The sequence below is a fragment of the Rattus norvegicus genome, chromosome 5 (assembly GCF_021556685.1).
Source record: "Rattus norvegicus strain SHRSP/BbbUtx chromosome 5, alternate assembly SHRSP_T2T, whole genome shotgun sequence".
NCBI lineage: Eukaryota > Metazoa > Chordata > Mammalia > Rodentia > Muridae > Rattus > Rattus norvegicus.
The window spans coordinates 168557994-168572161 of record NC_141538.1 but is presented as its reverse complement, the minus strand read 5'-3'; the positions used below and the strand labels follow the sequence as shown (position 1 = coordinate 168572161).

General features: G+C 52.6%; 1 protein-coding gene across 1 annotated transcript; it reads left to right on the top strand.

Moving 5' to 3' along the window:
• The first annotated feature begins 7128 nt into the window (after window positions 1-7128).
• Window positions 7129-13925, top strand: Phf13 (PHD finger protein 13). Its single transcript, NM_001107995.1, is given in 4 exon segments — window positions 7129-7480; window positions 9172-9273; window positions 10920-11442; window positions 11723-13925. Coding segments are annotated over 4 exon segments (891 nt in total). The 5' UTR covers window positions 7129-7441; the 3' UTR covers window positions 11950-13925.
• The last annotated feature ends 243 nt before the right edge of the window (window positions 13926-14168 follow it).

The following is a 14168-nucleotide window of genomic DNA, read 5'->3' as shown; positions in this document are numbered from 1 at the left end:
ATTCACAGAGATCTGCTTGCTTCTCCCTCTCAGATGCTGAAAGCGGAGATCTGTGTCACTACGCCTAGCCTAAGGAACTTGGTTGTGATAATGTGAATTTAATGTTTGATAAGTGATCTAACCCATGGCACTACTTAAATAAAAACAAAACAAAAGTTCTGGGCCTATGGGGTGGTGGCTCAGTGCAATGACGCTCGTTCCTAAGCCTGGTGACTTGAGCCTGGAGCTCACGCTGTGAAGAACCAGCTGACAAGACTCCTCTGCTCCCCAACCCTACTGTGACGTAAACTTGAGCTCACTCATGTAAATACAGAATATTAGATCAAAAACTATTTGCACAGGGTGTGGTAGCATGGGCCTAATTTCAGCACTCGTGAGTCTAACTGAAGGAGATTTTGATTTTGAGGCCAGGTTAGGCCACCCAGTAGAACTGTCCCAAACAAACGTTAACTCACACTCCAAATTCAGGGCAACATGCTTGCCTGGCAATCCCTGGTTAAAAGAAAAATAAAGCACTTTCATTTGGTGTTCAGATTCTAAGTTTAGATAGGCAAGAGGTAACCTGTATCGTCGTGAAAACTGTTACCTTGGGTTTTGTCTCAATATTTTTTTCTCTGGGGGTAGGGGGCGTCTCACCATGTGGCTCTGGCTGTCCTAGAGCTCACTCTGTAGACCAGGCTGTCTTCAGACTCAGAGATCCACCCGCCTCTGTCTCCTGAGTGCTGCTCTTTAAAGGAGCACTTTTTTTTTTTAACAGCTCAGTGGTTAGGAGCACTGACTTCAGAACCTGGGCTTGATTACTGGCACCCCACATGGTCGCTCACAACCTTTTTCAAGTCCAGTTTCAGGGGATCTGATGCCTTCTACTGGACTCCAGTTGCTCCGAGCACACATGTATGTGGTATATGGATATACACAGACACTAAAACACTTATTTAACGTATATAAGCGCTCTACCTGCGTGTCTGCCTGCGTGTCAGAAGAGGGCATCAGATCACACTATAGATGACTGTGAGCCACTGTGTGGTTGCTGGGATTTGAACTCAGGACCTCTGGAGGAGCAGAAAATGCTCTTAACCGCTACACCATCTCTCCAGCCCCAATAAAAACATTTTTTTTTTAAATTTTGATTTTATGTGTTTGTGGATGTACACATTGGTGTGAGTTCCAGGAGGCCAGAAGAGAGGCTGGGGCTGGAGCAACAGGTGTTGGGAGCTACCTGATCTGGGCGCTCCGAGCTGAACTCTGGCTCCTGTGAGTACAGCAACTGCTGAGCCATCGCTCCAGGTTTGTGTTGTCTTTGTAATCTGCCAGTATGAACCCAACAGAAGAACTGTCTTGGGGTTGGGGATTTAGCTCAATGGTAGAGCGCTTGCCTAGCAAGCGCAAGGCCCTGGGTCCGGTCCCCAGCTCCGAAAAAAAGAAAAAAAAAAAAAGAAAAAAAAAGAAAAAAAAAAAAGAAGAACTGACTTGACTTCTTCATGGCTATTCACCCTCGGATGATTCAGTCTGCAAAGTACTGACCAATTCCTCACACATGTGCTCATGATGTAACCCCGGTACCGCAAGCTGAAAACAGTATGGTTCTAGGGGACACACACGCATATGCACACGCACGCACACCCACGCAGAGACACATACACAGATAAACAGAAACTCATAGGCACACACACATACACACAGATGCATAGATATACACAGAGACATATACATGCACACACACCAAGACACACAGACACACAGAAACCTAGACACATAGGTACATAGGTATGTATACACTCAGACACAGACACACACAGACATGTAGAGACACACACACATGCACTCACAGAGATACAGATAGACATGCACAGAGAAACACAGACACATAGGTAATAGGTACATACACACAGATACATACACAGACATGCAGAGAGACACATACATGCACACACACCCAGACATGCATAGACACATACATGCACACACACACACACACACACACACACACACACACACACACACACACGCCCTTGCGCTCGAATGCATGCAGCCTCCTGAGTAAGGAGGATAGGGGGATTCCTAAGAGCACACTCTGGCTGGATGTCAAATGCTGCATCGTCAGAGAACCACTCTGGGCAGAGCAAACCTCTGGTGAAATTCTCACCCACACTCCAGCACAGTGAAACCTGGAGGCAGGGAGTGTTCCCCAAGGTTCCCCCAAGTGAAGGAGCCAGTGAGATTTAGGTAGGTGGGGCTATATTTGGAAACTCCATTAAAATAACAGCGTTCTCAAGTTACTTACTGGGAAACCATGGTGTTCTTAGTATTTTTAACTTGTTGCCGCGCAAGGCCCTGGGTTCAGTCCCCAGCTCCGGAAAAAAAAAAGAAAAAGAAAAAAACTTGTTGCCACCTGGGCTAATGTTGGGCTCCGTCCCTCCTTTCATGAGCAACCACAACTGTCTGAGAGTCGACATTCAACAAGCACTCACTTTCCCTCCTAGCAGGAAATTAAAAAACAGTGACTCCAGGGTCCGGATACCATGGCCAACCTGTTTCTTAAGGAGCTAGGAATGGGACAGTGTGCCTGAAAAACAAAAAAGGTAGACCGCTTCCGAGGAGAGCGACCCTTCACCGCAGCTGCAGACTGTGAGGCAGCTTGGGTCGAAACACTGGAGAGCCCTGGCTGCACTTGCAGAGGACCACGTGACCAACACCCTCTCCTGACCTCCATGGGCACTGGATACGTGGTGTAGAGGGTCACGCAGGCAAAACAACCTATACATTTTAGAAGATTTTAAAACACTTTCGGTTAAATGTATACACCTGTGTGTGTGGGGGGGTCAGTACATTTGAGCGCAAATTGTGAAGCAAGCATTGGGCTCCTCTAGAGGCGGACAACGTACAAATGGCTGTGAGCCACTTGGAGCAGGACCCAGACCTTTGCAAGAACAGTATGAGTGCTTAGCCTCTGAGACATCTCACTAGTGCACATGCACCTGCACACACGTATGTGGGTCCTGACTTGGGTCTTGGGAACAGAGCTGGAGTTCTCTGTAACAGTAGTCCTTACTCCTGACTACCAACAGAGCCATCTTTCCAACCCCTCGATGTGCCTTTGAAAAAACTTAAGCAGTTTTGTGGTAAGAACCTAGGACCTCATCTCACGTCCATTAGGCTAGTACCCCCATGGTCCTATATCCCCAGCCCAGTCCCAGCCCAGTGGGTTTTTCTTTCCTTCCTTCCTTCCTTCTTTCTTTTTTTTCTTTTTCTTTTTTTTTTTTTTTGATTTATTTATGTGAGTACACTGTCACTGTCCTCAGACACACACCAGAAGAGGGTATCGGATCTCATTATAGATGGTTGTGAGCCACATGGTTGGTGGGATTTGAACTCAGGACCTGTGGAAGAGCAGTCAGTGAGTCAGTGCTCTTTTTTTTTTTTCGGAGCTGGGGATTGAACCCAGGGCCTTGCACTTGCTAGGCAAGCGCTCTACCACTGAGCTAAATCCCCAACCCCCGAGTCAGTGCTCTTAACCACTGAGCCATCTCTTTGTCCCCTATTTATCTATTTCTTTTCTTTCTTTCTTTTTTCTTTTTAGAGGGTTTCTCTATACAGTTCTGGCTATCCTGGAACTGTGTAGAAGAGGCTGGCTTTGAACCCAAGAGTTCAATTTGCCTCTGCCCGAGTGTTAGATTAAAGGCGTGTGCTACCCCCATGACCTGGCTATCTGCTGATTTTTTAAGCAGTGTTGGAGATAAATCCGGGCTTTCACATGCTAACCAGCCACAGAATAAACAAGCTCTTGCCTATTTTCCCTCTGGAGGGGGCCTGAGACAACCTCAGTGTACTTGTAGCCTAAGCTGTCTCAGAACTCTGTGCACAGCCCAGACTTGGGCTCCCTGATGTGGGGATTAGAGCCGTGAACAGTCAGTTATGCCTGGCCTCAACTCATTTTTTTTTTTTAACTTTTAGATTTATGTACATGGGTGTTTTGCTTGCATTTATATTCCTGAATCATGTTCCTGTGTGGTGTCCATGGAGGATAAAGCTCACAGGATCTGCTGCAATTGGAGTTATATAGATGGTTGTGAGCCACCATGTGGGTGCCAAGAATTGAACCTAGGTTCTCCATAAAAGCAACAAGTGGTCCTAACCACTGGGCTATCCTCTTCGCCCCTTTTCTATCTTTTACAAGATTTTGTTTTTAGTAGTCTCACAACACGGCTCTAGTTGGCCTCACACTTGAGCTCCACCTGCTTCTGTGGAGTGAACGCTGAATTAAAGGTGCTGGCTTGACACTGAGAATCATCTTTTTTTTTTTTTTTGAGAGACAATGCCTGCCTCTGCCTCGCAATTGCTGGGATTAAATGTATGGGACACAGTCCTACTACCCATTTCTACCGTAAAATATGTGTTTCTGAGTGTGGGTATGTGTATATGGAGGTATGGCCAGTGGAGACCAGTGGAAGCAGCATGGGGTCCCCTAAAGCTGGAGTGTAGGTTGTCTGATGTGGGTGCAGGGGACAGAGCTCAAGCCCTCTGGAAGGGCGGAGCCTACCCCCCAACCATTGAGCCCTTCAGTCCTTCAGCCAGTTTCTTTTTTTTTTTTTTTTTTTTTCTTCAGCCAGTTTCTTACTGTGACAATGACTTGGGTTGTTTACTGTGAAATTTTTTAGCACAAGGAACCAAGACCAGGTGTCATTTACTTCTTGGTTTGTATCTGCATCTTTTATCTTTTTTTTTTTTTTGTTTTGTTTTTTCGGAGCTGGGGACTGAACCCAGGGCCTTGTGCTTCCTAGGTAAGCGCTCTACCACTGAGCTAAATCCCCAACCCCTTTGTATCTGCATCTTGAGATGGGGTCTTGGGACATCCAGGCTGGCTTCGGGTTTCTTAGGGAACCAAGACTGACCTGTCTCCCACTCTGGGCTCGCAGGTATGTGCTGTCATGCTAGCGTGGTTTGAGTTTCTCAGACTCAAGAGTGTCTTGCTAGCGTGGATGTCTGTGCACTATGTGATCTCAAGGTCAGAGATGAGGGCTTAGGTTCCCAGGAACAGAGTTATGGAGGGTTATTAGCTCCTATGTGAGTGTTGGGAGTTGAACCCCGGTCTTCTGCAAGCACAAGAAGTGCTCTTAACTGCTGCTACTCTACCTCTGAACTACTAAAGATCCTAACCTAAAGCCCTGCGCATAGAACAGCACATGCGGTGATGTTGGCTACAATCCTAGGCACCCCACCCCCAACCTTTCTGAGATAGGGTTTTCCTAAAAGGTTCTGGTCAACCTTAGAATTTCTCTGTAACCCAGGAGTGGGGGTTTTTACACTTTCAGGAATCCTGCCTTAGCCTCCTGGGATGCTGGATTTACAGAGAGCACACCTGGCTCTGGAGTCCTTTTTTTTTTTTGGTTCTTTTTTTCGGAGCTGGGGACCGAACCCAGGGCCTTGCGCTTCCTAGGTAAGCGCTCTACCACTGAGCTAAATCCCCAGCCTCTGGAGTCCTTTTTTTATACAGGAAAAAAAAAAAAAAAAAAAAAAAAAGCTAAGCCACTTTGGGTGACTCTGACCATGAGCAAAGGGGTCAATCTCCAGACTTTGCTGTGGCCACAGAAATCAGGTAGCGTTGTAATTCTGCATTTACGTGCGTTTCATCTGTGTATTACTTCACCGTATCATCTCCACAGGGTCTCACTATTGCACACATCACGAAAAAAAAACAACAGCCACAGCAGAAGCAAACTACCTTTATTTAGTAAAATCATCGAGGTAGGTATTTTATGGCTTGGGGAACTGAAGCCGGTAGTATTTCTGAGATCGACCGGATGTCTGCTCTTATGATAGTGTCTAATGTGGCCCATGCTGTTAGTCCCCAGTTAGGCAGCAAATCTCCTCCTTCCTCCTCCCCCTTACTCACAAAAGGCCTGGCTGGTCAGGAACTCACTGGCCAGCTCTTGCCCCACCTGCTCCTGCCTGCTGGCTAAAAAGTAGTGGGCCGCCACGCCTGGCCACACCTATTCCTATCTTAATCACTGTCCACATAAAAATTAGCTGAACCTTGAAAACAGCAGTGGTCACTGATGGACCTACTTACTCACAGGCTCTCAAACATACTCCCCTTTCGGATGTGTCAGGAAGCTTCCCCACTCGAACTTAAAATCTTGTTGCTCCTCTGACAGCTCTCAAAGTTATCAAATGTAATGCTGAACATGTATTTTACGTACGTATGTTTTTCCTTCTAAACGATTACTAACGTTAAAATAACAGTAGCAGCCTTACGGTAATGTCACCAAGGCACTCCGCTAAGCGTTCCGGGCCGATCTTCCATAGCCACGGGAGAACACTGCCCACTCAACCATCAAACAGCTCTCGGAGTCACCGCGGGCACCACGCAGCTCACGCCTTTTCACCGCACCGGCCGCCTCGGATCCCAGGAAAAGCGAAACTCCGGAGGCGCGGCGGCGTTTCCCGTCGCCGCAGCCCTGAGGACAGCGAGGGAGGAGAGAAACAAAAAGCGAACTAAAGCCGGTGCGTGTGCCGCGGCGCTCCGCGGTCCCGGAGTTCGGTTCCATCTTCCGCTGCGCGAACCGGGCGCCCACAAGTGACCCCGCCAGGCCCAACGCCGCGGTGGCCAGGAACCTCTTAGCTAAACGCCCGCGGCCGCGAAAACAAGTGCGCTCCGCCCTCGCGGACGTCAGCGGCCCGCCCCCATCCTGCCCTAGCAGCCGGGACACCCCCGCCCCACAAAGGCCGAAGCTGAGGCCCCACGGGAGAAAGCGGAGCCCGGGCCACCGCCCTCCGAGACCCAGGCCGCCGCTCGACCCCGCCCCGCGTAGCCCGCGGGCTGCCGCCCCTCCCCCACCAGCCGGGCGGTGGGAGCCCCCGCACCTCCCCCGCTCTGAGGCTCCCGAGTCCTGTCAGCACCGCCTCCGCATTCGTCCACTGCCGCAAAGCCTCTTGGGAGTTGGAGTTCTAAGACAGTCTCCAGATGGCGCGGCGCAACGCTAGGGACTACCACTCCCACAATGCCGTGCGCCGCGCCGGCCACACCCCCACATGACGAAGTCCAGACAACCCGGACTACAATTCCCGACGACCCTCACGGCGCTCCCGCCCTCCCTCCCGAGACACGAGCCGAACTGGGCGTCAGGTCGGGGAGCCGGTCGGGTTCCCGCTCGCTGTCGCCGCCGCCGCCCCCCACAGTGCCTCTCCCGCCTCTCCACAGCGCCGGTCGTGGGAGCTGCATCCTCCACTCAGTTCTCTGAGGAGACTCCAGTTCGGGATCAGCGAACCTACGACGCGACACACCGACACCCCCCGTCAGATCCAGCCTGGGCGACCCCTCCCCGGCCGGGTCCGCCCTCGCCCTGCTCGGTGCCGGAGTCCCCCGGCCCTGAGCGTCCCGTGGGCCCGCTCCCGCACTCTAGCCTCGGCACTCCCACAGCCGCCGCCCCCCACCCGGAACATGGACTCCGACTCCTGCGCCGCCGCCTTCCACCCCGAGGTGAGTACGAGCTTCGCCTCGCCGCCCCCTCCCCGGCCTTCGCTGCACTCCGGACCGAGCCGGACCCCGGGAAGCGGTCTCGAGCCCGGCCTCCCTCCCCCACGTTCGCCCGGCGCCCCCAGCTCGGGCCCGCGCCTTTGCGCTCCGCCGGTCCTCTCGGGCGCCGCGCCCACCCTCCGCCCCGAGGACACGGCCCTCCGCCGCCCTGGCTCGGGCTCGCGGGGTCTCCTCCCCACTTCCCCGGTGCGGCCCGGCCCCCTCGGAACGGCTACGCGCGCGGTGCTGCCGCCCCCTCCACCGGCCAGGCCGCGCCCCGCCCCCACGGCGCCCGCGTCCGGGGGGTCCGTACTCCGGAGCCGGTCTCCCGCGCCCGCCCCTCCCCCTCCTTCCGGGGAGCGGCCCCCGCGCAGCGCCTCCGGGCCGGGGTCGCGGTGCGGGGTGTGCGGCGGGGGCGGGGCGGAGCCCCAGGGGTCCACCGTGTCTCAGCTGCGGGCGGGAGGCGCCGGGGCCTGCGCGGCCCCGGGACACCCCCCCCCGGTCCCACAGGCGTCCCGCACCCCACGGGTGGGCCCCGCACCTTCCGGGGCCTGCGCGGGCGGGCCGGCGGCGCGCGCCATCTGCTCCGGGAGGGAGGGTGGGTCCCTGGCCGCCGCTGCGGCGCCGCCCCGCACTCCTGTCCGAGGCCCTGATCCCCTTCCCCCCCCGCGATATTCCCTGGGGCGAAATTAAAGTTTTTCCCGAGTTGGAGCCCGGTAGGATCGCCCTGTGGCCTCCCGAGTGCCGGGAGCGCGCGGCCCACTCTGCTGCCGGTCGCCTGCGGGGCTGGCCGAGGGGCGGGAGCGAGCGGCCTGCTGGAGCAAGTTAGGACCGTGTTTGAAAGTGCTGCGTTGCGCGCCGCTTTGCGGGAGGCTCTCGGAGGTCGGCGCGGTGTCCTCTTCCAAACTGGCGGAGCACCTGAACACGGGTGGGGGTGGCGACAGGGTGCGGGGAGCCACCGCAGGGAATGTTGCCGGAGCCGCGGTGCTTCGCCTTCCCGGGAGTAAAATCCCTTTTTGTGGTGGGTGTGTGGCGGCCGTTGAGAATGGCCCCTGGGCTGATCCTTCATAGGTCTAGTGTCTTACGTGCGCACCTAAAGCGCTGTTTCCCTTCTCACTCAGTCCGAGGAACACTTCAGTGTCTAGCATCCCGCCCCACGTAGGGTGAGGATGTCCTCTGAGCTGCCGACGCTGGGTCTCCTCCCTGCCTTGGCCTCGAGGGAGTCAGGTTTAGAGAGCAAGGAAAGATTTAAGTGGCTGCTCTTTGAAATCGCTTAGAATGTATTTGTTTAGAGCCACAGCTGTGGTTTGTTTTCAGATTGGGAAATCTGTAGCAAAAATGTAGATGCTGGAGCTCCCGATAGGCCCACAGGGACAAACAGATAAGGCGAATGCCAGGAGGTGGAAGGACTATAGACTGGCTTTTATCTCCTCGCCAGTTTCCAGTGTTCTTGGCACAGAACCTTAAAACTCCTCTTTCCACCTTAAGAAAACTGTTGTTTCTTGACACCCCCCCCCCCCCAATTTACCTTATCTTGTTTCTAGACTAAATCCTGCAGTGCTTTGTGACTTGGTAATAAAAGTTGCAGCTTGCTTTGTTTTGGTCAGTTCCCTCCGCAGGAGTCTCCTTCACTGAGTCTTTGTTCCCCTCCACAGGAGTACTCCCCCACTTGTAAGAGGCGCCGGACTGTGGAAGACTTCAACAAGTTCTGCACCTTCGTGCTGGCCTATGCAGGCTACATCCCCTATCCGAAGGAGGTAATGATTACAGGTTTTGGAAGGACAGGCTCAGCACCCTGGGTTCCTGCTTCAGGTGGTCTGGAAGCACTTGGTGCCAGCTTTGGGCAGGCGGCTGACAGGAGTCAGTTTCTTTGGGACCTAGATCGGCTCAGGGCAGCAACATGATTTCCAGAGCTGTAGTAGGCTTGTCTGGAAATGATTTAACATCCTTTTTTTTCCCTTTTGGGAAAACAAATTTAATGTTTATTTCTAGTCACTCTTGTGATCCCTCCACTCAGAAGGATGAGGGAGATTTGTTAGAGGCCAGTCTGGGCTACACAGTGAAATTCAAGCCAGTATGGTCTGACGAGACCCTATCTCAAGAGAGTGACTGCAGCAACAAGCAAGTAGGAAACAGTGTGTTTGCAAACACCTTGCTTGGCTCTGCCTTTTTTGCAGAGGGCTAGTATTTGGCCAGACTGACTGCTTTTAGGAAGAGTGGACTAAATGCTGTTGTTTGTCCCTCTGCTTTGAAGAGGATGACACCCTGGCCGCCCACATAAGTGGACACTTTCTTGCTTATAGGCTCCAGGTCTTGCCTGGTTGTCGAGAATACCAAAACCGGGCCTTAACAGGATTCTTACCTATGTCCTAAATTCCATGTCCTTTGAAGCTTTTTCCTTGCCAAGGGCAGGGCAGAAGGGAGGGCTGTCAGCCACTGAGGGGCTCAGGCTGCTGGAGGCCTGTGCACATCAGACAAGGCTACATACAGGCTGGATCTGGATCTCCACATGGGTTTAGTCTTCCTTGATATGCAGTGCGTCCTTTGTACCACACAGCACAGGGCCACTCTTGGCACAGCACTGAATGTACAAGTCCAGCATTCAGCTTGTTGTTTGGGGCACTAATTGTCTACCTAGGTTTCGCAATATTTTGGAATGTCTCCAGTTTTTTTCTTTTCATCCCTAGACAGGGCTTTTTCACTGTTCTGTAGACCGGGCTGGCCTTGAACTCAGATCTGCCTGTCTTCCCTTAAAGGCATGTCCCATGATGCCCAGCTGGTTTGTTGTTATTTGTTTTTTTTTTTTTTTCCTTTTTTTTTTCCTTTTTTTTTTCGGAGCTGGGGACCGAACCCAGGGCCTTGCGCTTGCTAGGCAAGCGCTCTACCACTGAGCTAAATCCCCAGGCCCCTGTTATTTGTTTTTTAAATGAGGTCAGAAACTTGAAATAACTTAAATTCACTTGATGAAAAAAGTATTTGTTGACAGAACAAACGGAGGGGATTCTTCCTTATTGAGACAATAAGCTGTGGAGGTATCTTTGTGTGGTATAAGTGAACAGTTCTGTGCAGGATCTGTGAAGGTGGGGGTAAACTCCGCCCTCTTCCTTGCATGCTAGGTGAGCCCTTGCTGCTGGTCTACACTCAATTGCACCCTGGTCTGAACCCCCTTATTTAACTTAGTCCTGGCTCTGGGGCAGGGAGTGAGGGTTCAGTGAGATGGTCTGTTGTCACATTAATATGCTAATGAGAAAAAATTTATAATTGTGCTAATGAGGCCGAGCCCTGTGGCAGCTCGGGCTCTGGTTGTGTGTGCTCAGTGCAGGAGGACTGACCTGGGAGGGGGTACTCTTGTCTTTTGGGGTGGCTAATAACCAACTATCCCTTGTTGCTCCTTGTATTTCAGGAGCTCCCCCTGAGGAGCAGCCCCAGTCCTGCCAACAGCACTGCAGGGACCATCGACAGTGATGGCTGGGACACTGGTTTCTCTGACATTACATCTTCAGTGCCCGACCGATGCTTCAGCCACCTGCAGCCTTCCCTCTTGCAGAGAGCTAAGCCCAGTGACTTCCTGCTGGACAGGAAGAAAACGGACAAGCTGAAGAAGAAGAGGAGGAGGAAGCGCAGGGACAGCGACGTGCCTGGGAAGGAGGAGTACAGGGGGAGCCTGCTGAAGCTGGAAGCTGCTGACCCGTATGTGGAGGCCCCCTCAAGTCCCACCATGCAGGATATTCCCCAGGCCTCTGCTGACCCCTGCTCGGGCTGGGACTCTGACACTCCTTCAAGTGGTTCTTGTGCTACTGTGTCACCTGATCAGGTCACAGAAATAAAAACTGAAGGGAAACGGACTATTGTCCGCCAGGGAAAGCAGGTGGTGTTCCGAGACGAAGACAGCACTGGTAATGATGAAGACATCATGGTGGACTCAGGTGAGTGCTTTGAGCAGAGTCCAGGGCTTAGGGTAGGACCAGAGTATGATTAGGATTTGAAGGAGGAAGTGTGGAAGGAAGGGCCAATAGATGCTAAAAGAGTCGTTAGCTCCTGGATACAGTCAGATTGCTCTGCAAGCCTGAGTGGGAAGTGATGTGGCCATGAGTGGTCACTGGAGCCATGTTTGGTCTCACTTAGCCACTGCGTCTCATGGACGTAGAGTTCCCCAGGGGAGAAGGGCTCAGGAGTTCCACCTCTCAACTGTTGGTTTCCTTCCAGATGATGATTCCTGGGATCTTGTCACCTGTTTCTGCATGAAGCCCTTCGCTGGTCGCCCCATGATCGAGTGTAACGAATGCCACACCTGGATCCACCTGTCTTGTGCGAAGATCCGCAAGTCCAATGTTCCGGAAGTGTTTGTCTGCCAAAAGTGCCGGGACTCCAAGTTTGATATCCGTCGCTCCAACCGGTCCCGAATGGGCTCCCGGAAGCTGTTTCTGGACTGATCTGGGGCTGTCAAGGAGATAGGCGGGACTGGAAGGGCCTGGGCTCTGGCCTCCCTTAGTTGAGCACAGAACTCGCAGCTCTGGTGTGGGCAGACCCTGCCACTCAGGTGCCTAAGCAAAGGACGAGCCGTCCAGATAGAACTGTACATAGCTAGTGAGCAGGTAAAAGGGTCAGCGCTGCTGCTCCAGCTGTGTTCTCTGCGTTGGTGGCAGACTGAGCACCAGATCTGCTTCTGCTAACAGTGAGTGTGCACAGTCATTGTTAGTCAGTTCCCGCCAGCCATCGGGCGGTGCTGGCTGTCAGTCCCGTGTCCTGTGTGCTGGGGAGGTGTTGTGTTTATTCTCAGTGTTGCTCTTTTATCCCAAGTGTCTACGCAGCCGTCCAGGTTGCCCGCCCCTTTGTGGTCTCACTTCCCTGCCTCAGTTGTACTTTCTGAGACAGGGAGCTGTTTCCTGAGAGGTCCGGTGTCCCCAAGAGGAGCCCTGGGTGGGGGGTGAGTGGTGGTTCTTTGGTTTTTCACTGTTTAAAGGGACAGTGTGTAGCCATTTTTCCACAGAGCGAGGGTGGGGGTGGAGGTGTTCTGTGTTCATAACTCAGTTTCTTGTTTTGCACGATGTAAAAAACAAAAACCATTTTTTTTCCACACGACACAGCCCAAAGTGTTAGCCACTGTCCTACTGGGTGCCCGTCTCTGCTGGTGGTGGTCGGTGACCAGGGTGCCCAGCACTGTGCGGTGGGAGCACATGTTTCCTCCTTAAGCTGCTCCAGTGGCAGTCCACAGAAGACACTGTCTTTGGGACCTGTGTGTGGTTCTTCAGATAATGGGTGACGAGTCAGGGCACTCTGCCTTGCATACAGGCTGACCTGTTGGGTTCCTGGGGTGCTGCAGCAGGGGTCTGAGTTAGTTGCTGTAACATCAGCTTGCAGGGCTTCAAAGGTGTGAACCAGAGTCCTGATCTGGGTGAGGGCTGGCTCAGCTCCTGGACACTGGTGACCTGTCCTGGGGCAGGGGAGGAAGGAGAGGACGATGTGGGCTCTCGCCCCGGCGTTTCCAATGCTTGTTCTTTCTCAGCAGTGTTTGGCAGAGCCATGGGTGTGTTTCATACCCATCTATCACATGTGTTCTGTGTTAGACATGAGACAGCAGAGCGGCCAAGTGTGTCACCTTTCTTCCCCTTCCTGGAACACCTGCAGGGTCACCAGGCATCTTAAGCACCAAAGGAGCTCAGACTGTAGACTGTAATTTGGCTAATTGGAGCCTTTTTTTTTTTTCCTTTCTTGTCTTAGCATCTTTCCCAGTTTAAGTAACTTTTTCATGTTAAAGTACAGAGAAGTACTGCTGAGCTGTTGGTTGTGCAGACTTCAAGAGAGCTTTGCTAAGGAGAAGGAGCTATGACAGAAGCAGTCTTGTCCCTAGGCTATTGTGTGGCTCTGACTGGGGCAAACACCCAGGACAAGTCAGGAATTTGCCAAAGACCTGCCCCGTGACAGTTCTTGTCCAGTGTCTTCACCCTGAGAATAACCAAAGTTCCAGTAGGTTTTTAAGTGCATTTAAGATGTGTGTGGTTTTGTTGTGGAGCGGCGGGGCTGCCATTCTTACATCCATGTGCTCAGAGATTACTCAATGCCTCTGGAATACATTGGACATCTCAGTTTCTGTTTGCTTGCTTTGTTTTTAAGGGGATCTTTCCCTGTGGGTGGTGTCCGAAGTCAGACACCTTGGTTTGGGGGTAGGTGAGCTGGGCAGCTGCAATCAGCTTGTTTATGCAAACTGGGCCCGACCCTCTAGGGGCTCCTGGTTGATGGCTGATGGCGGGAGGGAAAGGTGTCATCCCCAAGCAGACCCTTCCCGTTGGCTTCGGCCAGGCCAGACACAGCATCGTTTACATGTTCTGTGTAATTATAATGTTTATGTGTATAAAGCAAGCTGTTTCTGTGAAACTGTATATTTTGTAAATAAAGATATTGCTACTTTGCGGTCCGTGTCTCCTTAGGTGTGCTATGCTGAATGGAGAGCGCTGTGGCTCTCCCCAGTCTCTTGCCAGAGGGTGGATCTGGCAAAGCTGACTGATAATGGCTTTTAGCACGATGCAAAGGGACCCAAAGGGACCGTGACTCCTGGTCCACTTCTCCACTTCGCTCTTAGACCCCGTGTCTTCCCTATTCCTCAGTTCCCACCATTCTTGTCTACTCAGGTGTGCTGGCCACCCTTCACCCC